Below are 27329 nucleotides of genomic sequence, written 5' to 3' on the forward strand. Positions count from 1 at the left end.
TTTTTGTAAGTTCATCTTTTTGATACATCTATTTTTCTCATTTTACTTTTTCCTAATTTCACGTTTGTTATCTTTTCGTTTGCGCTTTAAATGTTCTAGGCTAAGTGTGTGTGTTGCATTAGCATACTGACCTTGTTGCTTAACTAATTTATGTAACGGTTTGTGTGGATTCTTTGCGATAAAAATAAATAGACAATAATAAAAAGGACATATCAAAGCTACCCGTGCAAAAGGGATTTTCCTTGTTGTTCAAGGCGGGGGCTATAAGTTTACAATATGGGATTTTTGGCAATGGCGATTCCAATGGTGCAGTTCTGTCAGAAACTATTTTCAAGTTCCTTGAAGCTGTTTTTTTTAAATTCACATAAATTTGTTTTCAAAATAATATTTTATTATTAAGATTGATTGAAATAATAGTTACCGTTCCTGATTCAGCCACAAATCACAATTCTTTCTCACTAGATTAGTTTATTTAAAACGTGTTTTTAAATTTTTGGTTAATATTTTTGGTTTTGTTCTTTCGTTCTTCATTCATGTTTCGTTCGTGTTTTGCGTTTCGTCCCCGGAGTTTTTGTTACATGATCTTTGAACTATTTTTAATAAAATAGCTATTTCAAAACTTGTATCGGAAATGCTATGGCTTTCTTTTCTATTTTCTATGGCTTCAACCATGATATGTATCAGAATCACCATCTGTTTCTTGATATCGATTCTTTAAATTCGTTTCCCTTAGTTTAGATCAGCAAATTTAGCCATTTTAAAAAATAGTTCAATTTAGACCTTTTATCTATAACTTACTGTTTTATTATTCCCTTCCTTGAGAACTGTATTGAAATATCAATTTAGTTTGGCGACACTTGGCATTTTTCAGTGTAATAATAAGAATCATTAATTTAATTAGTTTAACTGGTGAAATTAAGCTAGTATTAAGTGTTTAATCTCAGTTCCTTACAAAAACAAAAACAAAAAACAACGATTAAGAGCTTGATAAAATGCCAAGTGTCAAAAGACGCTAGATTGGGTCGATAGTCATTTTTGTAGACAGCTTCCACTCTTATAAGTTAAGCCCTGTCTTCATTACGGCTTTTTCAGTCGAAGTTGGCCGAGTAAAAACTGTTTTGTTCATCGAAAAACAAAATTTTCTGAAAAAAAAACAACAAACAATTCAATTGCGCCTGATTTGCCTTTTTGACCCGTAAAAAGTATCAATGGAGGTTGGGGCTGCCTGAAGAAGTAAAAAAGCACGGGCGACTTTGCCTAATGAAGCCATAATGACGGCCGTGCGGCGGAGTACTACAATTTCGGTGAACCGTCACAAGCATGAAACCTCATAACATCCAACCGTCAGAACATCCAACCGTCACAACATCAAACATTTTTTATAAGTTTATATAATAGTAATAAGTATATAATAGTTTAGAAACAAATATCGGCTATATATTTGCACATCAGGGGGGTGAGGTCAACCATAGCATATATTAAATACGTAACCTAACCTAACCTAGGTACCTCCCCCCCCTAAACCCCAAAAAACTCGATGTTATGATGGTTCGAGATTCTGACGGATTTTTTTTTGTCGATGTTATGACGGATTTTGTACTGCTCCTGACGTTCGTGCTCCTGACGGTTCGATGTTATGACGCCTTCCCCCGTACGGCCACACGGCCTTACCCATACTCTTTGGTTGAACCTCATGTAATTTGACTTAATGATGAACTTAATTGACGATTGGCCATACGAAATAATAGAAATTACATTAAAATAAGGCAAGAAGTATGATGAAAAACGGAAGAAAAAATTTAAAAAAGGGAAAATCTAAAGCCAGTAAAAAGACAAAAAAAAAGGATAAAAGTGAGCTGAATATTTTGCATTTATCAAACACTGCAGAGAGGAAACAATAAAAATAGTAATGAAAAAAAGAATAAACAAACTAAAAAGAGAAACGGAAAGGATAAAACAAGAAGAGAAAAATCAGAAAACAGGTATAAACGATAATCCCGAAAATGATGGGAAACGCTTTTTGGTGATTATCTCAGAAGTCTGAAAAACTTTTAGGCTTGATCAAAGAGTATGGTTAGGTTATAAGAGTGGGGACTGGTGCTAATTTAGACAAAAATGACTATCAACGCTATCTAGCGTTTTGCGACACTTGGCATTTTTCAGTGTAATAATAAGAATAATTAATTTAGTTAGTATAATTAGTAAAATTAGGGTAGTAATAAATGTCTGATCTCAGTCACTGACAGAAAAATGACTGCCAAGCTTGAAAAATGCCAAATTTTACCAGACGCCATATGGCGTTTCATATTTTTTTTTTCGACACTGGTGTCAGTTTTCACTCTTATAAGTTATACATACTCTTTGGGGTTGACAGCAAAGGTGTGTGTCTGATTATCAGATCGTTTTTGCTAGTAATTGTCTTTTTTTGGGTATAATTGAGTTTCTGTATTCTGAGTTTCTATCCTTCTGTTAAATTTCCTTTATTTTTATGAAAAATTTCCTGTCAAAATTGGCTGCAGCTTTAAAAAACAGAACTCTTTGAGTACTAAGAAATTGTGTAGCAAAGGATCCATATCAAAGTTATTGTCTAACAATATGACTATTATACTTTAACAACTTACATGCCAAAAATGATATTTTAACCCAATAATGCCTTGCTTGGCTAATTCAAAGCTTGAAATAACCTAATTCTTAAAGTTATTTGAATCATTTGAGAAAAATACCGACAAAAGGGGTTGAAAATAAGGTCAGTATGTGCACAGAGACATCTCTGTCACTTTAGAAGGTGGAGAACTACCAGAAGAAGAAGAATGTAAGGAGAATGGCGATTGTAGAGGTGAAAGAGCTTGTATCGGACAACGCTGTCAAGATCCCTGCTCCAAGAAAGTGTGTGCTGAAAGTGCACAGTGCATGGTCATTGTACATCATCCAGTTTGTGCGTGCCAAGAAGGGCTCTCTGGAAACCCACGTGAAGAATGTGTAGCAAGTGAGTTCATTATTATTTACTTTTGTTTGAAATAGTTTGTAATTTTTAATTTAATCTGCATGCCTGTCACTGCCTTGAATAAAGAGGAACGGAGACCAACAAGGTTTGAAACTGTGCTTGGTCTCAGCAAAACAAAAGAAAAAAAAGAAGAAAATTACGCTATTTTACTATTTACTATTGAAGTTATAAAGCAATCCATATTATGTTCATTTTTTTTATTCTTTCGAAAAAAAATTTCTCACTTTATTACGTTTTTGTTTTTTATCAATTTTTTTATTGTGGTGCTACATGGCACATTTTGTGGTGCCACATGGCTACATGGCACTTTTATTGTGGTGCTTATGGCACCTAAAGCGACGAAAATCATTATTGTAATTCAACTTGGTAACGCTAAACTATCTTATTTGTTAAATTTATTATCTAATATAACCCTTTTATTGGTTTTTAATTTCCATTTTATTTATCTGGTATTGCAATGTTTTTTAGTTTACTTTCTATAACTCCGTTTTTTTTTTACTCAAAAATCTTAATTGTCTTATTTCTTTTTTTGTCATATATAGTGTTAGTTTCCTAGAGTTGTCACATTTTAATGAGCTGTTCTTAAATGGATAAGATCCAAATCTAAGGACTGTCATGTTACTGTGCTAACGATGAAAGAATATCACTTTTAGATTGAACAGAGCAAGGCTGTACCTTTATATTAGTTACGGCATATTTTATGCCTGTTTTCTTTCTATTTTATCTTTTTCTTTTCTTTATGGGACTTGTAGTTTTTAATTGTTTAAGAATAATTTGCACCAAATTTTGACGTGATGGAAACTAATTTAAAATAGTAAAGATTCATTCAAAGAGAAGCATAACGTTTATTTGCAAACAATCTTGTGACTCAAAAACTTTTCGATCTTTGTATTGGTTTAAAAATATCATGTTGGCGAGCCAATCAGATGGAACTTGCCTTTTTGTTCTTTTCATCGGCTTAAAAGTCGTCATAGGATATTTTACAACGAATCAGCTGCTAAAAGTTTGAGGTTTATTGTCTCTCCAGAAATAAGAAATAATAGATTGGCTGCAGAAATAAGTCAAAGCCGTAAACCAATAAGATCGAAGTATATTCGTATTTTTTTACCGAGAAATTATAGTAAAAAATATCTCTTTATCTCTTCGATCCAATCCTCTTTATTTACCTGTTATCATTGACTCTGACTGCCTAGGGGGTTAGTCCTTGATATGCAAACTATTTCCTTGTTTCGGCAGTCCATCGAAAACTTTCACAAAAACCATCGCTTAACTTATTGAGTAATTATTCGTTAATTGGCGTCAATTGCTGGCGCTAAGTTTGCTGGTGTGGCGTAATATGAGCAACAGTTTTCTGAGATGCTGAAGTGATGCTCACGTTAACAAATGCCAAAATTCATGAAAGTAATAACATGTGTGAAGTTATTTTATGAAGTTTATGATGACTTGGAACTTACCTGCCTGCTGTGCTAGCTTATCCAGGTTTTATCTAAACCCAGAGAAAACAAAATTCATCAAATTCCAAAACTGTTATGAGACAGGGGTGCCAATTGCGGAAGAAGGGAGGATTGCTCCCCCAGATTTTTTTCAATCCGCCCTAAATTTTGAAAGATGCCTTTTTTGTTATTTTTATTGAAAAAAATAAAGACCCCCCCCCTAGATTTTGAAACATACTATTTTTCATCTTCATTTAAAAATGAAAAACTTGCCCCCCCCCTTCCTTTAAAATTCGATGAATTGGCTCTCTTGTCCTGAGAGCATGAATCCATTAAGTCGAAATGGTAAATAGCCATGTAATATAAACCGATGCTTGTAGTTATTATCAATCAAATAGAACAAACATGCAGTGTGTTGGCCTATTGAATTATATGCTGGTGACTGAAAAAATTGGTATCGTTAATAATAAGAAAAGGAAGGGAGACCAATTAAATTGTTTTTAATAATTTGAAGAAGTGCCCAGAAATTCAAGAAAATTTAGGATTTCGAAGGGGGGGGGGGGTTCCAAGGTCTCCCATTTAGATGTGCCCGTGGTTTGTAGTACTTGCAGCTCTTCTGATAATGTTTTTAATAAGTGGCATTGGAAATTACTACATGACTTTGCTAGTGTATAAGATTAAGTAATTAGCCTATTGCTATTTATTCATTTCGTCTTAAAACCAATAAGCTTATACGAAAAAATAGGTAGCGAATTTTTTTTACTTTTTTAATTTATTTTTATTTTTTTAATAGTATTCACTACTGTAGAATCAATGACAGGGGCTGAATAAATGAAATGAACATGCCTCTTCGAAATAGCATAGCTTTCGTATGTACCCTAGTCGCGGAGTATAATTGTGTGTTGATCCATTTCTTCCTTGGCCTTTTCCAGGTGAAATTGGCCTAGTGCTTTCATTATTGATGGTCAACCCATACACACCTTGATGGGTTGGGGCCAGAATCACTCTAATTGAGTGAATCGGATTGGCTGCCAATTTTGACGTTACACGGGCAAATCTGTCTGGAAAAGACAAAACTTACTTTAGAAATCAACAAATTTGCTAAGAAAAAAATAAATAAAACTTACTCCCAGCAACATCCTAATATATTTCGTTTCTTCAGTTGATTGTTCGACAGACGCAGACTGTCTATCAAATGAAGCATGTATGTCAAATGTCTGTAAAAATCCTTGCGAGTTACTCAACTGTGGCCGAAATGCGAAATGCAAAACCATTGGGCATAAACCAATGTGCGAGTGTCTTGAAGGTTTCACCGGCGACGCATATAGTTCTTGTGACTCAACAGAGCCAGAGTGTACCATAGACAAGGATTGTGGCGAGGACTTAGCATGCTTGAAGGGGCGTTGCTTAAATCCTTGCGCATGCGGGAAAGAAGCCCTGTGTCGGGTTTCTGCACATAAACCTGTTTGCTCATGCCCTATAGGAACTGAAGGAAATCCGGGAATCGCCTGCTTACCTCAAGGTAATTTTTTTAACCTTTGCTATATATGTAGATGCAATTCTTTTTTCTCGAAATTTTATGTGATATAAACGTATTTAATTTGTTGGTTGGGGTGAGCCCTTTACATAACGCTATTATTCCTTATTATTAGATTAATAATTTAACTTTTTTGCTACTATGCGTTGTGAGTTTAAGGATACTGAATCGAAATTGTTCATTTTTGTACTCACTATATGCTCAACCGTTTGGTTTGGAGTTGACCCTAAGTTTTTAATTTGTTCATTTGTAGACATTTTTTTCAACAAGCTCGATTCTTGAAAGTATTTTGTTGCATAAAATGTAATATTTTTTTTTTTTTTCTTTCTACTTTCAGAAAATCTCTTGGGTCACAGACAAAACTGTTCAAAACAGACTTTAAAATCACTCAAAATAACTGTTCAGATAAAAAAAAGTATTTTTGACTAAAAAAGAAAATGTAAAATTTTTGTTTTCATATGCAAAAAGATTCCAGAATAATTCTAAAAAAAAAAAAAAAAAAAAAAAAAAATTCATTTTCAGCCAAATAGCACATAACCCCTTTTGAATTATATTCAATAACTGTACAGATTAAAAAAACTTTTCTGGAAAAAAATTCTTTTTCAGGTAAATATTGGCTTAGGTAACATAAAATTCAGTTTAAAAAAATCACTAAATATTCAGAATAACTATTATTAAGTATCAGAATAACTACTTAGATTAAAAAAAAAAGGTTTTTATTTTCGGACAAAAAAATGGAGAAAAATACCTCATCTCTAGTCTATTGAAGCTAGTGTTAAAATCGTAGGACATATACTGGTAAAAAAGAAGTAATCCCAATTATTATAACGATTTTATGAACAAGAACAGTTTTTTGTACACTATTTTGAGGCTGTTCCTCAGTTTTTTAACGTTTACTTTAACGGTAAAGGTAAGGTAACGTTAAATTTGACGTTATCTTAACAGCTTTACGTTTCTTTACTAGTTTGCCTAAGAAATTGAGGTTGCATTCTTCATTCTTATTTCCTTGTAACTTCTTATTTCTTTTCCAGTTTCTAGTGATGCTGAGAAAGCTAGTGAAGCTGTGCATCCATGTTCCAAGGATGCACAATGTGCAACCAAAGAGGCGTGTATTGCTGGAAGATGTGTCGATGCCTGCATGGTTATCACACCTTGCTCAGCAAATGCCACTTGCACCGTTGTTGACACGCTTCCGTTGAGAACTTTATCTTGCCAGTGTCAACAAGGTTTTGTTGGGAATCCTTATAAGGAGTGTGTTTTAGGTAAGAAACATTATTTATTTGCGTAGAGCATTGTGACCTCCCCCCCAACTATCACCCTTCTTACAATATTTTCTTTGATTTGGAAATTTGAAGCCCGCAACATTTTTTACAAATAGGGAAAGTCTAAAGCCTACTAAAGATTTCTGTTGTTTGTTTGTTTTCGTTTTTTTTTTTGGGGGGGGGGATGTCCAATTTTCAATAGATATTACAAAACCGGACAATATTTTTAGCCTCAAAGAGGGGCAAATCAGTGGCTTTAGTTCACGGAAATCAGCTTTTCAATGAAAATTCGAAACAAGGCCTTTTTAAATGAAAATACGCCAAAAATGCATTAAAAAAAAAAAAAAATCTAAGGGTGGGATCTAGGATGGAGGGTACAGACTCCTGCCCTCTCTCACGCCAATTGACACCACTTGGAGAAATGCACAGTATACCCCTTGCAGGCACCCGTAGTAGCCTATGGAATTAGGTTCATGTACTTACAAATTCAGTCGCGTTATCCTTACCTAACCTTTTCGAAAGTATGAACTGTACTGATAAACTATAAGGTTTAATCAGTGGATAGTCAAAATTTTGAAAAAAAATAAATCTATTAATAAACTAATTTCCTATATTCACTGTCATTAGGAAGGGGGGAATAATATTTTAAATAATCAAATGTTTATGTGCTTGGGAATGAAGCAGTTCTTCTCCCGCCCGCAGTTCTTTTCCCACATAATCTTCGGTTGTGTTTACTTGCCTAAGCCCCTCCCCCCCTAAAAGACAAAATATATGAAAAAGTAAACCAAAATATAATTTTGGAAGACGCACGAACCATTCAAAGTTTATTTTTTCAAACTTTAGCAACCTCCCCCTCCCCTACTAAACAGTCTGTGGAGTGCCCTTTATACTGTCTTCCTTAGTAAATAGCCAAAATTGGATTTGTTCCAGAAGCCCATTATCATTAATGGTGATTAATTCTTATTAGTATCATCATGTCAACAGCAAATTCAGGCATTTTTATGGGCATAATTAGTAAAAGGGGCTGACACTGTAGCCTCCTCTGTTCTAACAAACAATATTGAAAATAGATCAAATTATTTATTACCTTATGTTTTGGCACAAAGATAAGTGCATTGTCAATATTGTCATCAAATATAATGTATCATTATTCGTCCCCATGTTCCGCTAGCTGTAACAATTACAATTTCGATTTGAGTTTCAGCCAAATAGAGCATTGATACATTGTTAAGTAGTTTGACCTAAGCCCTGTCTTCATTATGGCTTTCTCAGGCGAAGTTGGCCGAGTAAAAACTGTTTTGTTCATCGAAAAACAGACTTTTCTGAATAAGTCAATTCAATTGTGCCTGATTTGCCTTTTTGAGCCTTAAAAAGTATTAATGGAGGTTAGGGCTGCCTGAAAAAGTAAAAAAGCACGGGCCACTTTGCCTAATGAAGCTATTATGACGGCCGCACGGCCTTGCTCTACTTATATTTTAAACATGAATTCGAGCCGTATTAGGGCAGTCGTCTTAGCACGATCATGAATTAGCTTCCTATTTAATTTCTGGTTGCCTGATTGCTTCAAAGGGCACAAAAGTCAATTACAAAGCTATCACTTCCAAGGTCAACCATGGACCCTTCCTTTGAAGATGAATTTCAACTGGTGGGATCCCCCCAATCGATGTATGTGACCCATTACAAAGTACACGCCTTTATAACCGGGTCTTTGACTGATTGGTTGGGATTTAGTCAGGGGTTGAAATAACATATTAATAATAATAAACACTGTTTCATCATTTTAGTGTCTTCTTTTGACTCCGAGTGTCGCAAAAACTCAGATTGTATGAACACAGAGTCATGCCAGGAAAAGAAGTGCATTTCACCCTGTGTCACATCCAACCCTTGTGCTGTTACAGCTGAATGCAGTGTTGTCAATCACAAAGCCAGTTGTACTTGTCCAGACGGCACTGTTGGCAATCCTTTTGTCGATTGTATTGGAAGTAAGTATCTAATTTTTTGTATTTACTCTAGGACAACAATTGTGAACTGTAAAAGAACTAAAGCCGAACTGACCAGCCATAACAAAACAAAGAAATGAATATAAAGATGACAAAGGGTCCTATGGCTAGTAAATGAAAACGAAGAGAACAAAAAATCAAACTAATATTTCGCCCGTACACAACAAGGTAGAGAAAAAAAAAAGAAAAAAAAAAACAAACTAGAAACTAAAACTAAAAAAATGTAACTAAAAAATACATATAAAACTAAAATTTGTTCTCTTCGTTTTCATTTACTGGTGTGCCGCAGTCAAGTCTTGTGGGTGTTTTAAGTTAGATAAATGCTTCCATAAAAGCACCAAAGCTCGATTTTCTTGGAAACCCTAAAATAGTTGGGGCGAGGGGTTTAGGTTTATGGTTTATTTTTGGTTCAAAGTCGATATCACAGGGGACTGCAAAATTATTATTCAATGCATCCATCGTATTTTGGAATAAAGAACTGATCAGGCATGTACGCAGAATTTTGCTATTTTTGGAGGAGGGGGGGGGGAGGGGGTGAAACTAAATTTTATTCGATAACTTAAATAAGAAATGTCAAGAAATTCTGAAAAATTTTCCACTCCCAGCGTACGTCATTGGAACTGACTTTTTGACTTGAGGCTCTTGCCACTTTGACAGTGGCACAGAGAGCGTCGGAAGTCTGCTCTTCTAGGCCGTCTGAAAAATAGGGTGTTTTGACAGGATCGGAGCACAGGCTTAGGTAAAAGGTGGCAATAAAGAAATAAAGATAACCTAAAACTGATAAAAATACTCAGAATGTTGAGGTTCTGAAATTTGTTCAAAGCGCCCCTTTTTTTGCAGAACCTATAAAACTGTTTCTGGGTATTATGTTCCCTTATTTATGATTCTTTTCCTAAATTTTCCTAAATTTCTTTTCCTAAATTTTGCCTATTTTGTTGTTGTTTTGATTAAAGAATTAAGAATAAGGATTAACTTTTAAACAATTTAGAATCAAAGAATACAGAAATTGAATTTAGATAATGCATCGATATTTAAAATCAAATACTAAAAAAAATATATATAAGTGAAATAATGAAGGTGAAAAAAAATTAAGAGATGAGGAGAATACAAAGTTTTTTTTTTAAGATCTAGTTTTTGTTTTACTTTTATAAAGTCAACTCATTTTTACAGAAAGATGGCTTCAAAGTATAAAATCTTTTTTAAAGTGTTATTATATTTTTTTTTCATGGTAATCCTGATGTCACGGGTAAATCCTAGGTATGATAAGTACCTCTTCTGGAGTACATATTATTTACAAAAGAATGTATCCACCAGTATTTTTCGCTCCATCATTTGTTCCTAGCACTCATAATTATATGGCAAATTCGCAGCTCAAAACTTAAAAAGGGATAATAAGTCATATTTTGGTCAGACTCAGAGGTCACCTTCGGTCTTATGTTTAACATAGGCTGGGTCCAATTTTATTTTGGTATGGGGCTCCATCTAAAGAAAAATCGTTTTTAAGCTCTATAAATGGAGTTAGCACATACTGAATACTTTTCCACGCTCAGGAAGAGCATCTGTAACCCTCCTCCCACCCCTCCTCCTGTCGAGTAATTGGCTTGTTATATTGCATTAAATAACGTAGCTAGTAAATATACTTTATTATTCAGCTCTTCCACGTCCTTCTCGGCTATGTGAAGGCGATGGTGATTGTAACTCGATTAATTCCTGTTTGGACACTCAATGTCAAAATCCATGCACAGTTGCCAATCCGTGCCCATCGTCAGCTGTTTGTAAGCCCTTCAAGCATTTTCCCTATTGTGTCTGTCCAACGGGTACGACGGGAAATCCCCTCGTTGGATGTGATCCAGGTTTGTGTGTTACTGCATGTCCCTGATCCAGTTTTTGGCCTGGGTGTGGTGTTTTTTCTTTATTCAGCATGTTCAAGGCACTTATAAATAATTTTTTATTCAGTTTACTACGTGCTTGCCCCTCCTAGAAAGTAGAAAGTTGCACGAATTACAAGGATAGAGTGATGAAAATAATAATAATAAAAATCTGTATCCGCCCCTCTTTTAATCGAAATAAAATAAAAAAGCTAATAAAAGTAGGATCAAAGAGTATGAGAAACTTATAAAAGTGGAAACTGGCGCTAGCGTCGCCCAAAAATACTATCAACGCCATCTAGCGCTGGTGACACTTGGCATTTTTCATCAGAAGCTTATTGCTATCCTAATTTTACCAATTACGCTAATTAAATTAACTATTCTTATTATTGGACTGAAAAAAAAAAGCCAAGTGTCGCCTGATGAATGCTAGATGGTGTTGATTTTTTCCTCTGCATTAGCGCAATCCGCACTCTTATCAGTTACCCCTTCTCTTTGCGTAGGATGAGACATATGTTTGATTTTACTTAATATATAACTAAGCTCTAAACCTTTCTTCGCCCATGACGACGTCCTTTATGCTAAATTCCCATTCTGGCTCCGAACTTGAGATGAAATTAGGTCTATCGTGTTGAATCTCTCAAGTACACAGCCTTTTCAATTAACCATCTTCTAGTAACTTTTCCCATCGTTAAGCCATCGAAGTCTGACACAGTGGTTATTACTCAATTCCCATCCCGCCATAAATGAGTTTCTTTGGCCAACTCCCAACAAAGTGTTTATTTTTTAAATAGAATCTTGTAGTCCCATTCTTTAACTTCTTTTTGCTTATTTTCCCTTGTCAACTATCTGATAAAAATATTTTATCTATATCATCATGGGCATTTTGAGAACATTTCCGAGCCACTAAAGTAACTCTTTCTCAATCTTCATATTGAATAGGGTCTAACACTCATTGTGCATCCTGAGGTTATACCCAAGCCACTGAAGCCACTTTTTCTGAATCACGCACTGAGTAGGCTCTAACAAGCTAAAAATCTCAATGGGTATGCTGAACACATGTCTAAGCCACTGAAGGCAATCTTTCTCAATCACTTACTAATTAGGCCTTAACCAGCTAGAAATCTCGGTGGGCATCCTGAAGACATGCCCAAGCCACTGAAGCTGAATCGACATACTGAGTGGACTCTAACCTCTTCGAATACTCATCAAGCATACTGAGATTATGCCTAGGCCACTGAGGCCGCTCTTTCTCAATCATTTAATGAGTAGGCCTTAACCACCTAAAACTCACTGAGCATTCTTACAACAAGCCTAAGCCACTTAAGCTGAATTTTCTATTGACATACTGAATGGACTCTAACCTTTTCTAATCCTCATCAAACATCCTGAGATTCTACCTAAGCAACTGAGACCACTCTGTCTCAATCATTCAATGAGTAGACCCTAACCACCTAAAACTCGCTGGACATTCTTACGACAAGCCTAAGCCAATGAAGTTGATCTCTCTACTGAGTAAACTCTAGAGCACTCAGTGGGTATCTCAAGGACATACCCGAGCCAATTAATTTCACCTAATCCTCATTTGAGTGAGCTTTAACTGCTTAGATTATAAAGAGAATCTGAAGTTACTTAAAAGTGGTTTTACGCCGCGAAAAGTGGTGTTACTTAAAAGAGGTTTTACGTTGGTGCAATTATACAATATAATATAATATAATAATATATATTGAAAACCCGTCGTATACAATAAATGTACAATGACAGAGCATACAAAAATACAAAAAGAGGAAACAAAACGATAATAATAACAACAAAAGCAACAACTTCTTAAAAAGCGGAAACTGAAAGATAGCATACTCAAAGATTACAACATAAAAAACAACTAATTCGAAAATAGCATTAAAGACAACAACTTTTGAAAGGAGAAAAAAAAAATAAAATAAAATAAATAAAAAAAATAAAAAGGGAAATAAGAGGGAAAATTAAACAAACAAACTTGCCCACTTGTGCTTTAGAATTGCTAGTTTTGTTTTTTGCCGGCTAATAAGTGTCTCAACATCTAGATTTGGGTCAGCTAGGTTATAGCGCCGAATCAGAAAACTATTTTTTGTCCAAGGTTGCAATTTTAGTAGGTACTTTGCAAAACGGAAAAATATAGAGCGGATTTTAGGCTTTTCACGTTTTGCCAATAAATTCCAGAAAGGGGTCACATACAATATATGTGGCAGAGCGGTAGCGTTGTAAATACTTGCCAGTAGTGGACGGTTAAATCTCAGAGTGGATTTAACAATCAAAGAATAGGAACTGGATATTCGCCGTTCAAGATGTGAGATCAGGAGGGAACGGGTATACTGTAATGAGGAACCTATTGGAAACCCCAGATATACTATTTTATCAACTGGTTTTACTGAACAATCACCTAGTGTGATATTAGTAGGAGGGTCATTCATCCAATTATAAAGCAAAACTTCCGACTTTTGGGAGTTAAATCTCAGACCGACTTTCTCGTAGTTGGACTGCAGACATGAGAATATTTCTGAAAGGCGGTTAAGCGTCCGACTGAGATTCAGCGTGTCATCGGCATAGTATACTAGGGAGATGTCAATGGAACTGAGAATGCATGATGATGGACAGCTGTTTTGAGGTTCAATAATGTAGTTATTGAAGAAATTGGGGGATAAAACTGCTCCCTGACGGGCACCTTTATGGACTGGTATCAAGGCTGACCGTTGGGCTGGCGGAAGGCCTTTATCGGGAGGGAGCTTGAGTCGCACGCGAAGGTGAGAATAAATATCACGGAAAACCCGGATGATGTTTGAGTTCACTCCTCTTTTAGCTGAGTTTAGCAACATACGTGCGTGAATCAATGAATCAAACGCTCTCTGCAGGTCTAAGCCCCCGATCGCAAGACTTTCTCCTGATTTGTGTGCATCCAGGAGTGCATATGCAACGACATGGAGTGCTTCCGCACAACCAATGCCGCGTTGGAAACCGAATTGTCTTGGTGGACTACAACACAGTTTTTCAAACTCATCTACGAATAAAAGTTCAAATAACTTGCAGAGAGTGGTAGCAACCATGATTGGACGGAAAGGGGAGCATTGCATGGTAACTTTTCCTTTTTTAGGAACTGGCGTAAGATCTCCAATTGTGAAAGTGGTTGGGACAATACCCTGAATGAGGATAATCTGCATTAGGAGGGTTACATGACAAATGAGAGCGGGCCCACCACTTTTTAGATGGAGTGCACTGATCCCGTCAATCCCAAAAGATTGTTTAGGTTTTAGGTGAGAGATGGTCCTACATACAGCTCCCTCCGTTACAAGATAATCACTCCGAGGACAACTATCTAAGAAGTCGTTCAACTCAGCTTCGTATCTTTCGTTGAGGGCTGGGTCAGGAGGCGAAAATTCTGACCCATAATATGCGTACCATTCAGAATCAGGGATTGCAGCTGCGGATAAAGACTCATCGCTTTTAGAAGAAAGAAAACGCCAAAGGAGAGAAGAATTTTGGCCCTTGTAGATTCGATATCAATCATCTTTTTTCTGTGAGCTTTTAGCTCTTTTGCGATTTTTTTTTTGTAAGCAGGCGGATTGAATTGACTACCCCCGAATGGGGTCGTCCACAAGAAATCCAAAGTTGAAGCCAAAATTTAGACTTAGAATGGGTATCCACTAACTCTGGATTTTCAGACCAGCCTGGAAGGTTATGATGACGGGGTCTACTTAGAGGGACGGCAGCTCTTTCAGCACAGCGAAGGGCATGGCCAATTTCTGCGCAATAAAAGTCAACTGATAGTTGTGTTTCCTCCCTTGAAAGAGCAGTTAATCCAGAGAGAAGATGGAAAGGGACACAGATCTTACTAAGGACTCTGGCGGCTTCTTCTTGAAATAAAACAAGGTTAATTTTACGCCAATCACGGCGAGACCTAGGAGGTGTTTTTGAAGTTGTTTGTGTTTGTGTATCTGAGCTGTGGCAAGGAATATCGGCTGAGAACTGTATTGGTAAGTGATCAGCTGAAAATCAAGCACAACCTTGACAGGCGAAATCCTGAGATTTGCGGACGCAACGACGGGATCGAGATCTGATGTGACATTGAGGTGTGTACGTGTGTAAAATTTAAATTTTTGCACTTGAGGTCAAACTGGTCTCCAAAAATACTAAGCAACAACGTAGAACGTAAAGACCTAGATAAGAGCGGTTCATTCAAGTCGCAATTGAAGTCACCAACTGGTATGCATTCAAGGCTTAAGGATCTAATACGGTTAATACACTGGCCGAGTTTATCACTAGAATAAGTAAAAGCACGCTCCGAACGCTCATCATGGTAATTTGTAGGCAAATATACATTAATAAAAACACCGCCCTCAACACGAATCGCCAGAAAATTATCATTGACTTCAAATACACTAGATCTTAGAGTCGAACGAACAAAAGTGGCAATACCACCGGAAGGTCACCCTTTTCCACTTAGCTGCTTCGCTGAAACTGAATAGACCGATACTGAACTATTAAAACTAAGAATACTTTTACTGCGGCTTGTGACGAAATGTTCTTGTAAAAAGACAACTTCATTTTGCTCAAAAACATCATCTTAGATCGAAATTTTATTCGTGAACGAGCCATTAATGTTCCACGATAAACATTTAACTGCATAAGCTTCAGATTTCATTTCTTTTGTGGATTACTATTTGAGGGACATTTTACACTTTAACACGTGTGACTGCCGATTTTGCATTCAACGCAGAATGTCGGCTGTCTGCATGGTTCATCTCGCGTAGAACGATGTTCACTTGAGGCACATCTAGAGCATACAGGTTCAGCCGTATACTGGGACGCGAGATGACCGATTTTGTGACAGTTATAGCATCTTTTTGGCAAGAACTTAAACGGATTAGCAGGTAGACGCTCGTAGCCAATAATCACCGAAACACTCAGAAATTGTTGGAGCTCACTAAGAGTTTTAAAATACACTTTGAAAGAACGGGATTTTCCACACTGTTCAGTCGTCGTACTATTCGGGATTAGATTTTTTAGTCCTTCACACATTTATTAGACACTCAAAATTATTTGTATCTATTCCATTTACTTTAGGCTGAAGATTGTTGTTCCTTGAATTTTCAGTTTTTATCTCAAGTTATCTAGGTGTTGCATGAGGTGTCATTAGCTTTATTTTTGCATGTCAGGTCTCAACTTGCTTTCTTCCAGAAATAAAATACGTGGAATTTCCTTTGTCAGTGCATGTGTTGTATTTAATCTTTGCGTTTTTTTGTATTGCAATTTAATCTCTTCTAAAAATTTTGAAATCATCTATAGATACATCGCTTTTTTTATTGAATTTGAAGCCAATAATGTCTAAAATAATAAACCACTGCCCGTTACTAATGTACTGTAAGGCCACCCCTCTAATAGACCTTCTCTATGATCCGCTGTCCGTTCTCTCTAACAGATTTGATCTATGAGCCATTGAGCAGTACTCCAACCAATCTGGCTTATGAACCCCCTTTTCATGTCCAGAGGGCTTATTTTAGAAAGCTTTCTTTAGTCCAGAACAAAGTTCAAAAATATGGCTCTTAATAGGCATATTATGTTTGTGATTTATTATGTTCCTTAGTAGGCATATTATGTTCCTATCTTTTTATGTTTGTGAGCAAGAAAAAAAAAATCTTATTAAGAAAACAGTGTGTTATGAAATGAAAAGATTCTTTGTAAAGTTATACCGAAAAAAATTCATAATAAAATTTGGATAAAGATTTGACGGCTTACCCATGACGTCTGAGAGTGAACGGTTGTTATCTCAACATAGAATATGTCGAAATATATCACAATAAAAACTACGCTATTTTAATTTTTTATTTAAAAAATAAATATTAATTTTTAAAATCTAAGTGGGCCCGATGCCCCTCCATTTCCCCCTCTCTGCGTCAGCTTTTTAGCTGAAAGGTAGACATATTTCAATCTATTTGAAAAAAAATTAAGCAGGAATTATTTTCCTGCTTACCACCTTTGTGCAGAAAATAGTCGTGGTACACCTTATTTGAACCAAAATCAAGCAAGGAATTGTGATCTGATTAACTGGAGAACAAAAGGTGGCGCCCCCCCCTAAAAAAAAATCATAAAAAAAATTCTGCACCTTTTGAACATTAACACACTACCGTAACTTAAAAGGCGAAAGGAAACATAACAATAATGGAATATAATTAAAAACAGTCAAAATGTTCAAATAAACAGGAGAACATATTATTAGTTTTCCATTAAAATCTTTGAGCGTTACAAGACCAATGAGAATGTAAAATAGATCCTCTAATACGACTATAACTGGTTCGTCGATCCTAAGATAAGATATATCTATGATTAAATATACATACAATACCATGCTATAGTGTTCCCCCAAAGGCTCTTTGGCCTGTAAAATTGGGAACACGTACGAGTCACTAGTCAAAGAAAAGTCGCCGACTAACTTACGGAGGGAAGAGAAAAAAGGAAGAAAAGAAAAAAAACATTGAATACAAAACTTAAATGAATTAGATAGGTTATATAAACTCGAATGAATCCTGTGCCCAAAAAAATAAATTAGAAATAGAATAGGTTCTAAGAAGCCAACAAATTTTCGACATATTTTTTTTGAAGAGCATGAATCAGCACCTTCGATTTGATTCAGGCAACTTGTTCCACACAATATGACTCGCTATTAAAGGATTGCAGTTTGACCTTACAGAAGGAGTAAAAGGAATTTGAATATGGTTTTTTGTATTGCAAAGATGATAATTGTTTTGATCAGAGGTGAAAAACGGTGGAATACTTAGGGGCTGAGGTTGCCAGCCTCTAATTTAAACCTATACGGTTTCCAAGGGGACAGTAACTCCCATACTAAAAAACGGTTCAACGTGTCATCTACTACCTGGCTCAAATACCAATATAGTGATAAAAAAAAAGAAGAAAGATTGAGAGGGATGAAAATTCCAACTATATAGAAAAGAAAATTTGTCCTGTATCTTTCTATCACGATAAATAAAAGTTCAAATAGGGACAAATCCTTTTAATAGACTGTGATGATGATAACAAAAAATATAAATTCACAAAAATACCAGATATTTTGGTCACACATGCAGTGACCGTCATCAGTAGTAAAATGCAAGCATTCTATCGAATGCTTTATTGGGGTAAATTGGTTTTTTTTTAAACAAAACGAGGGAAGGGAGGGTCTTAGGGGTAAAATGACCTGGGAGAGATGTATCTGTTTTGGGTTATGAAGAAGACTATAGGCAAAACGTAAGCTAATTTTTGTTCTCAGTTCCTCAAGGGTTTTTCTCATTGAACCGCTTACTGACCACCCCTACTTCTCCCAATAAACTGTCAATAACTTATAATAATGTATCGATAACTAGCTTCAGCCAGAGGCCAAATAAGCTGTGCATACCAGTGTTGCCAACACTTTAAAAGAAACTGTACCGGTTTTTCAACTAAAATTGTACCACAAGAGATTAATTTGTACCATCTAAAGAGTAGGTTAAACTTTTGCCACAACAAGAAGAAAATTTTTGACTAACTGAAACTTGAATAGATACACGAATCGAAAAGGAGCAAGTAAATCCGAAATGTATTAGAAAATTTGATTGTACCAAAAGAATTTCCAAATGTACCGTATTGTTTCAGGACCTCCAAATTGTACTAAAAACGGTACAATTGTACCATGTTACCAACACTGGTGCATACTCCTCTTTCACCCTAATCTATTCAAAGCTCCACCCTTCATCCATTCCCATGAAGTTCCAATTTCTTTGAAAACCTTCCTTATTACCTCTTTCCACCCCATTCGCGGACGAGGGATAACTGATGATAAAAAGGCCAATAGGCTAGTGCCAATAAAGCCGGTAACTTGTAGCTGGTATATTATTTATTATTAATTCTCCATTAAAATCTTGTAGTGTCACGTGACCAGCCGGAATGTAGTGTAGATGAAGAGTGTCAAGATGATAAAGCATGTGTTGATGGAATATGTACTGAGCCATGTTTGACCGAAAATCCATGTGGTTTGAGAAGCATTTGCCGTACTATTGAACATCGTCCAGTTTGCACTTGTCCTAATGGTTGGGGTGGAGATCCAAGCGACCAGTGTTTTACGCGTAAGTTCTTTTTTTTATTTAGCCTTGCTGCATTTACGTATTTATTTCTTAATTTATTTATGTGTTGTTTTTTATTTTTAACTCATTTTCCTCAATTCACTGACCATTATGTGCCTTTTTTGTTTGTTTCTTACATAAATTTGTTAAATTTGTGAGCCGTTTTTTACCACCTTTGAATCTTTACTCACTTCTGAATTTTGTCACTATGCACTTTTGATGACAGCGCAAAAATATAACCTCAAAATCCCTCTTTCTTGGATGCTCTTCGTTGTAATAAAAAAAAAAAAAAATAAAAAATTAAACGGGTGTTTGGACACAGTAAAAAGTATAAAAGAAACACTATTATAGTGTTTTAGATATCCGACTGACAGACCATATCTCAGATAGTAAGCTGTACGAAAAATGGGATTCAGTCCCGCTTTCTAGGGCTATAGAGAGAGAGAAAGGATGAGATGGCTTGGTCCTGTGGATGAAGGATGACAGGTTGCCAAAGATTGTCCTTGTCGGCCAACCGTCTAGTTCCAAACCAAAACCGGGTCGTCTGTGAATGAGGTGAAAGGTTGTCGTAAGGAAAGATTTAAGAGAAATGGGAACTTCTTGAGAGGGTGTAAATAGGGAGGCATTGAATAAATTTTGAATAAAGGAGGAGCGTTCGTAGCTGTGTTGGCCTCAGGCGGTTTGGTGCTGTGGTGAGTTTTAGTAGTAGTAGTATACAAGACTTGATAGTGCAGTGGTAAGAACACTTACCTTTGCCTGTGGTAAGTTAGGCTTATATCTTAGATAAGACAAAGTTTTACATTAAAGAAGACCATGGACTTATTAGTTTTAGAGAAGGATAAAAAGTCGATTGTAATAGATAGATATATATTCATAGACATAATAGATATGTACGTTTTACTCACTCGTTTTCAAAATCGACTAAAAAGTAAAAATAATTTCATTGGAAATGCTTGTATTTGGTATTTTTATTGAAGAAAATCCCTCTCCACTATATTTTGAATATATATTTTGCCCCCCCCCCCTAATTTTCATGAATTGACCCCACTGAACTAAATATATTTTGTTCAATTATTTATTATTATTTTCAGCCGAATGTGTCAACGATTTAGATTGTCCTTCTGATCGCGCATGTGTAACAAACCACTGCTTAACTCCATGCTCATCTGAGACGTGCGGATTGAATGCATTGTGTCGCGTTGTAGCCCACAAAGCTCAGTGCTACTGTCCATCTGGTATGCAAGGCGACCCATCTACATCATGTATTACCGTCAGCTGTCAGACACATGACGATTGCGGCACTGAGGAAATTTGTGACAGACTGAGCCGCGTTTGCGCAAAAGCCTGTACAGATACTAGTTGCGGCAGGGGTGCAGAGTGTATAGCTAAGGATCATGTTCCAGAATGCGCTTGCCCAGAAGACACGGAGGGCAACCCTTATATTCAGTGTATAAAAGGAGTGGTTGAGAAGGATTCATCTCAGTTGACCAATAAAACGTGTACAGTTGATTTTGAATGTGCTGCTGGGAGTGTTTGCTCCAAAAGTGTTTGTGTTGATCCCTGTGTTGAAGGAAGGTGTGGTGGTGGACAAGAATGTCAGGTTGTTAATGGTAATCCACTGAGGACAGTTGTTTGTAAGTGTCCCGTTGACAGCTTCTTGGATAAGGAAGGAATCTGCACAGAAGCAGGTAAGATTTTAACGAATTGTAAATTGATACTCCATGTTTAACATTTTGATCGAGGGGGGAGGGACCATATACTGACGGATCTCCTAAGATCCTATGGTATTTTTAATTCATTTTTGTGATTGGTACTTTATTTATCTTCAATTTAAACAAGCGATTGAATTGAATTTATTTTTTAAACCCATCATAAATACAGAAATTAATGGAAAAAAAAAACAACAGAAAAGAAAGAGAGAAAAAAAACATACACTTAATGGTTCAGACAAAGCAAATACACATACACATCAATCAAAGTGACTAGAGTAGAGGTAGCCAAGGATGGCTGCTACCCTCCAACTTAGCACAATACTTGTCAAGCAACTGATTAACTGCAGAAAATGGATCAGTTACTGCATATCGCCGGATCAGGTACGAATTACTCGTTCTCAATGGAACTTGCAGCAAAAACTTCAAATATCTGCAGAAAATTCTACGGATTATAAATTTATCTTCTTTAGGCAGAAGTTTCCAAAATGGTGTTATAAATAATATATGTGGCAGCGCGACAGCATTATAAATTCTAGCCAGTGAAAACCTATTAAGATTTCTCTTCGAAGAAATTGTGGTCCCATTCGCAGTTCTAATTTTACGCTCTATGTGTGTGATGATTAGCAAACGGGTAGATGACAGTGTGTCTCCGATGGGCAGTCCCAAGTATACTAGTGACTTTACAGGCTCAATAGACAGAGATCCTAGTTGAATGTGAGATGGAACAGATTTATTCCAATTAAACAGCATTACTTCCGATTTTGATACATTAAAACTAAGGCCAATATCACCATACTGAGGTGACAGGATATTAAAATTACTTTCTAGGGATGTTATTTGCCAAGAAAAATTCAAGATGTCATCTGCAAATCCAACTATGGTCACATCTATTCTTCTTAGAACACAGCTTGTAGTGACTTTGGACTGTACCTCGGAAATACTATTAATAAACAACTTTGGCGAAGAAATTGTCCCCTGTTTAATACCTTTTTTTTACGTGGATTTTCATCGTGGGTTTTGCATTAGGAATGCGTAAACACACATTTAGTTGGCGATACAGATCATAAAGAGGTCGAACAATAGCTGGGTCGACACCATTTTTCCGTAATTCTAGCATTATCTGCGCATGTATGACCAAGTCATATGCGCGGCGTACGTCGTATTCCCAAATAACCAGCGATTCATTAGAAATGTGCGCATCTAACGAAACATTTGCTACAACATGTAATGTGTGAGTGCATCCCATTCCTGACAGGAAACCAAACTGGTGGGAAGGGTCCTTCCAACACTTCCTAATGCCACCTGTTATTAACAATTCAAAAAGCTTGCAAAATACAGATGAAATGGTTATCAGTCTACAAGAAGACGGTTCTCTTGTGTCTTTTCATTGTTTCAGTATAGGTGTTATGGTTCCTGAGGTAAATAAATCTGGTACAACACCATGCGTCATAATAATCTGGTAAGCAATTGCAAAATGTTCAAATAAAAGGGGACTAGTATTCAATAGATGATGTGCACATATATTCTCGTGTTTGATGTTATATGACAGATATCAAAATGATTATTCCTTGCTACCTGCGAAGGCTGAACAACATTAGGGGTATTTGTACTTTCACTGCTGCCACCTGTCATATAGACTAAAATAGGGGTATGTAGCCCGTAGGTCGTAAGTTAGTCTGAGGAGTCTCTTGAAAAGGGTTTGGGGCTTCAAAACCTTATAAAACTTTCTAAAGTTTTGGATAATGGATTTTTTTTTATTTGTTTTTTGTACGGTTCATTAGAGGTAAAAAAGCAATGCAATTTATTTAAAAAGAAACGATATGAGCTTTTTAAACTTGATTTGGTTTCTCTATTATGAGTAGATTGGTGTTAGCTCTTGAATTCCTATTCTTCTAATATTTTAAAGAAAAATGTAATTAGTCGATTTATGTCTATAAAGTGTATTTTTGCTTGTAGTTCTCATTTTAAATACTACGCAGTAGCATATAGCTAATGAACCATAATTTATACTTGATACCAATGGAAAATGAATTTCTCCCCACGAAAACATAACTAAAGTGCCGTCAAACGAGAAAACTGTGAGAAAACACCCTGAATTGTATAAAAACTCAGATGTTTGGATATGTATATAATAATAATAATATATAATTATATAGTAAGTATATAATATATAAAATAATAATAATCTGTTAGTGTAATTGGGCTATATCTCCAATGCAACAGAGGAGAGAAAACTTGTTAAAACGTATACAAACTGACTACAAAAACCTTATGGTGTATTCAGCTAGTATTTCACAATTTATGCTTAACAACAGTGGAAATATAATAAGGGGATTATGGGCTCCCCTGCAAAAAAATGGTTCAAATTTCAAATTGCCAAAATTCCAAATAGCCAAAATCCCAAAATAGCAATAAAGTATCCCCTCAAATAAAAAGTTTAAGAACTTTTCTACAAATATATAAAACTTTCGCTCGAAGAACTTTGGTCAAAAGCACAAGAGAGATCGTCATGGAGAGGCACCGTTGTCGCCTTATGCGCCAGCCGACGTGGGAAGACCTATTTCTAAGTAAGTAATATAAAACTTAAACACCTTTGCAAAACAATAAAACATTATTTTTCTTATTTTCACAATGTCCCCCCTCCAGAACATATGTTCTAACCTCCCTTAAAATATTGACCTTTTGCACCCATGCAGCCCAGACATCGTATCGGTTTTCTAGTGCCTTTATTAAAGTTTATTTATTCAGGCGTCAGCTGCGTTTGTTTTACTTCAAATGTAAGTTCTGAGCTTTCCTTTGAAGACAAAATATTTTTTATAGTTAAAAAAAAAGGATGCGACACTAGACCCTTAAGGTCCGAACCAACGGTGCTGATCTCCGTCTCAAGGCCCTTCAGCCAGGAAGTGGAATGGGCAGATGGGGGCTAGCCATCCTGTGCTTCCGCACACCCTTCCCGTTTACCTTCCCCAGGTACCCATTTAGAGCTGAGTCGACTCTGGCTGAGCTTACAGAGTCACGCCACTAACTCTCGGCCCAAACCAAATAATTGGGTACACTAGGATTTGAACCATGGCCCTCTAGGACAAAGGATCCTAAATCCAGTGCACCAGTCCACTCGGCTAGGACGGCTCGACAGGGCCCCCCTTTATAGGGTCCCCTAATAAGTCCCCTAGCGAGACTATCCGGGATTTTAAGTAATTATTCTTCGTGTACACGATAGAAAAATAACAAAATACTTTGGTTCATTTCATGGATGAAACTTAATAATACTCTTAGTCTCTACTTAACCTTATGTGTTTTTTGATTTTTTTTTTTTAATCTCATATACATTCCATGAAACTGTGGTACAATATACACATAAAATTAATATTAAAAATGGAATAATAGTTAAATAAAATAATTAAATAGTTGATAGGTTATTAATAATATAATAAAAATAACAAATAACTAAAGTAATTTTAGGTAATTATTAAAACTAATATAATTATTACTAATAAAACTGATTAATTTTAAAGTCTCCTCTTGTTCTTGTCTAATGTCCGCAAATGTAGTTTTTATAAATGCTCGTAAGCCAAGGATTCTATCACTTATACTTTAACAGAAGATATGCATGTTTTTTTTCTGGAAGGGTTGGGGAGGGGTCAAAATTTGTAATCTTAAGGGCGAAATATCCGACAATTTATTTTTCCCTTTAAGTTGTCTTGCCAAATTGAAAATAGTTCATTCCCAGTGTGGTGGTATTGATGCAGATATGGTAACTATCATTGGCGTAGAGAGGGGGGGGGGCCGCTGCCCCCACTAAACCTTCAAATTTACATTAGATATGGCTGAAAAAGCAGATGGTTTGGAAAAAGCAGTTGATAAAATTCCATCACACTATCGACTGCCCCCCCCTAGACAATATGCTGCCTAATGCTGCCTACGCCCATGGTAACTATATAAATATATAGGTAACTTTACTGTAACTATATAAATATATAGGCAACTATATGGTAACTATATAAATACCCCCGCCGCAACAATTTTGGTCGACAAGCTTGCTACTTGTCCCTGTAAAAACACCCAGCAATTGAAACGCCGGTTCGACGCCCTCTGCGCCAGAAATGGCTCCGGAGGTTCTTTAGCCTTTTTTAACTGTATAAACAAAATGATTCAAATATCATCTAAAATCCTACCGGTACAAAACCTGTGTTTGTTCAGGTTATCCATAACAAACTCTTTACATATTCAAGTATAAAACCATTGATTTAAGCATAATTGTTTTTCTACATTTCAGGTATAAAAGTATTGATATATGTATTTTTTTATTTCATTTTATATTTCATAATATCTCTTTTTGGATTTTTGAATTATATATTGTTGTATTTTATTAAACATCATTAATAATTATTACTATACAAAGTGTAAAATTTTTCTTATGTCTTATGTCTTTCTTATGTACATTTTTCATTTTTCTTAGATATACCTCCCTTCCAAAAAGAATTGAGCACCACACTGTATATATTGTCTTATTTATAGTTATAGTTAAAAAATATTCCTTTTTTCCTCTACAGAATTGCCTGAGCCTGATTGTCGCTTAGATTCGCAATGTGGAGACGGTGAAAGATGTAACCTTGGAATGTGTAAACCAATTTGTAGTGGCGACAGATGTGGCAAAAATGCCATCTGCCAAGCTGCAAACCACCGTGGCATCTGTTTATGCCCCAAGGGATTCAGAGGAGATCCTCTTAAAGAATGCACTCTGGCTAGTAAGAATACAACGTCTATATAGAGTGAAAGAACATGGTAGCCACAGTGGGCAGTACCACCCATATTTTAAAAACAATCGAATATGTTCGTTTAGAATATTATTGAAAAATAAGATAAGATATCAAATTAATGAACAAAAATTTCAAGACAGTGATTCACTGATACTTTATTCACTGTTTTGATTAATCCTTTGGCCCTTTACTTATGTATTTTCTATTTATGAATGAAAGGGCAGTGTTGTTTTATATATATATATATATATATATATATATATATATATATATATATATATATATATATATATATATATATATATATATATATATATATATATATATATATATATATATATATATATATATATATATATATATATATATATATATATATATATATATATATATATATATATATATATATATATATATATACATATACATATACATATATATATATAACTAGTTTTTTTACGACTAGTAAGCCTTTTTCAAAGTGGTCAGTTAACATCAAATATAATGAAAAGGAAAAACAATTCATTTACTACATCCATAAAGAATGAACTAGTATGAAAGTACAAAACTCATAAAAACATGTTAACAGTAAAAAAAAACTACTTGTGGGAGCTTAAGGCTTATCTTCCTACGAGAGTTCCTCTCGACAGGTATGGTCGGCATGAGGGTCATCCTCACTAAAAATTCCGCCGGAAAATTTTCTGTGGATATTTCTGCCTTGAAATTTCTCCTTAGCCTACTTTCATTTGAAAAAAGACTTGTTTTTACTGTAATTTCTTATCTTTTCTCAGATCATTCCGGAGATCCACCTTCTGGGGAAATTTCTTCCCCCCCCCCACTGGAAAATTTCTCAAGGTGAAAATTCCCCCATGGAGAATTTCTCCCTTGTAAAATTCATCCAAGGAGAATTTCTCCTGCTGAGCCCCCCTCTCCCTTACGGAAAAATCCACCAAATAATACCAACCCCGCTGAAAATATCTTTGGACAATTCCCTCGGAACATCTTCACATGTATATATATATATATATATATATATATATATATATATATATATATATATATATATATATATATATATATATATATATATATATATATATATATATATATACATGTGAAGATGTTCCGAGGGAATTGTCCAAAGATATTTTCAGCGAGGTTGGTATTATTTGGTGGATTTTTCCGTAAGGGAGAGGGGGCTCAGCAGGAGAAATTCTCCTTGGATGAATTTTACAAGGGAGAAATTCTCCATGGGGGAATTTTCACCTTGAGAAATTTTCCAGTGGGGGGAAGAAATTTCCCCAGAAGGTGGATCTCCGGAATGATCTGAGAAAAGATAAGAAATTACAGTAAAAACAAGTCTTTTTTCAAATGAAAGTAGGCTAAGGAGAAATTTCAAGGCAGAAATATCCACAGAAAATTTTCCGGCGGAATTTTAGTGAGGATGACCCTCATGCCGACCATACCTGTCGAGAGGAACTCTCGTAGGAAGATAAGCCTTAAGCTCCCACAAGTAGTTTTTTTTTACTGTTAACATGTTTTTATGAGTTTTGTACTTTCATACTAGTTCATTCTTTATGGATGTAGTAAATGAATTGTTTTTCCTTTTCATTATATTTGATGTTAA

General features: G+C 35.6%; 1 protein-coding gene across 1 annotated transcript in view; it reads left to right on the top strand.

Annotated features, from left to right (window-relative positions):
- Window positions 1-27329, top strand: part of dpy (fibrillin-like protein dumpy) — a 297194-nt gene that overhangs the window by 234081 nt on the left and 35784 nt on the right. The window contains exons 51-58 of the mRNA XM_089103158.1: window positions 2783-2986; window positions 5600-5959; window positions 7006-7236; window positions 9021-9218; window positions 10889-11089; window positions 19036-19233; window positions 20322-20918; window positions 25496-25690. Of these exons, the coding sequence (XP_088959284.1) occupies window positions 2783-2986; window positions 5600-5959; window positions 7006-7236; window positions 9021-9218; window positions 10889-11089; window positions 19036-19233; window positions 20322-20918; window positions 25496-25690 (2184 nt within the window). The remainder of the gene's footprint in view (window positions 1-2782; window positions 2987-5599; window positions 5960-7005; window positions 7237-9020; window positions 9219-10888; window positions 11090-19035; window positions 19234-20321; window positions 20919-25495; window positions 25691-27329) is intronic.

The sequence above is a fragment of the Artemia sp. Qi Xiang Cuo genome, chromosome 17 (assembly GCF_049724085.1).
Source record: "Artemia sp. Qi Xiang Cuo chromosome 17, ASM4972408v1, whole genome shotgun sequence".
Lineage (NCBI taxonomy): Eukaryota > Metazoa > Arthropoda > Branchiopoda > Anostraca > Artemiidae > Artemia > Artemia sp. Qi Xiang Cuo.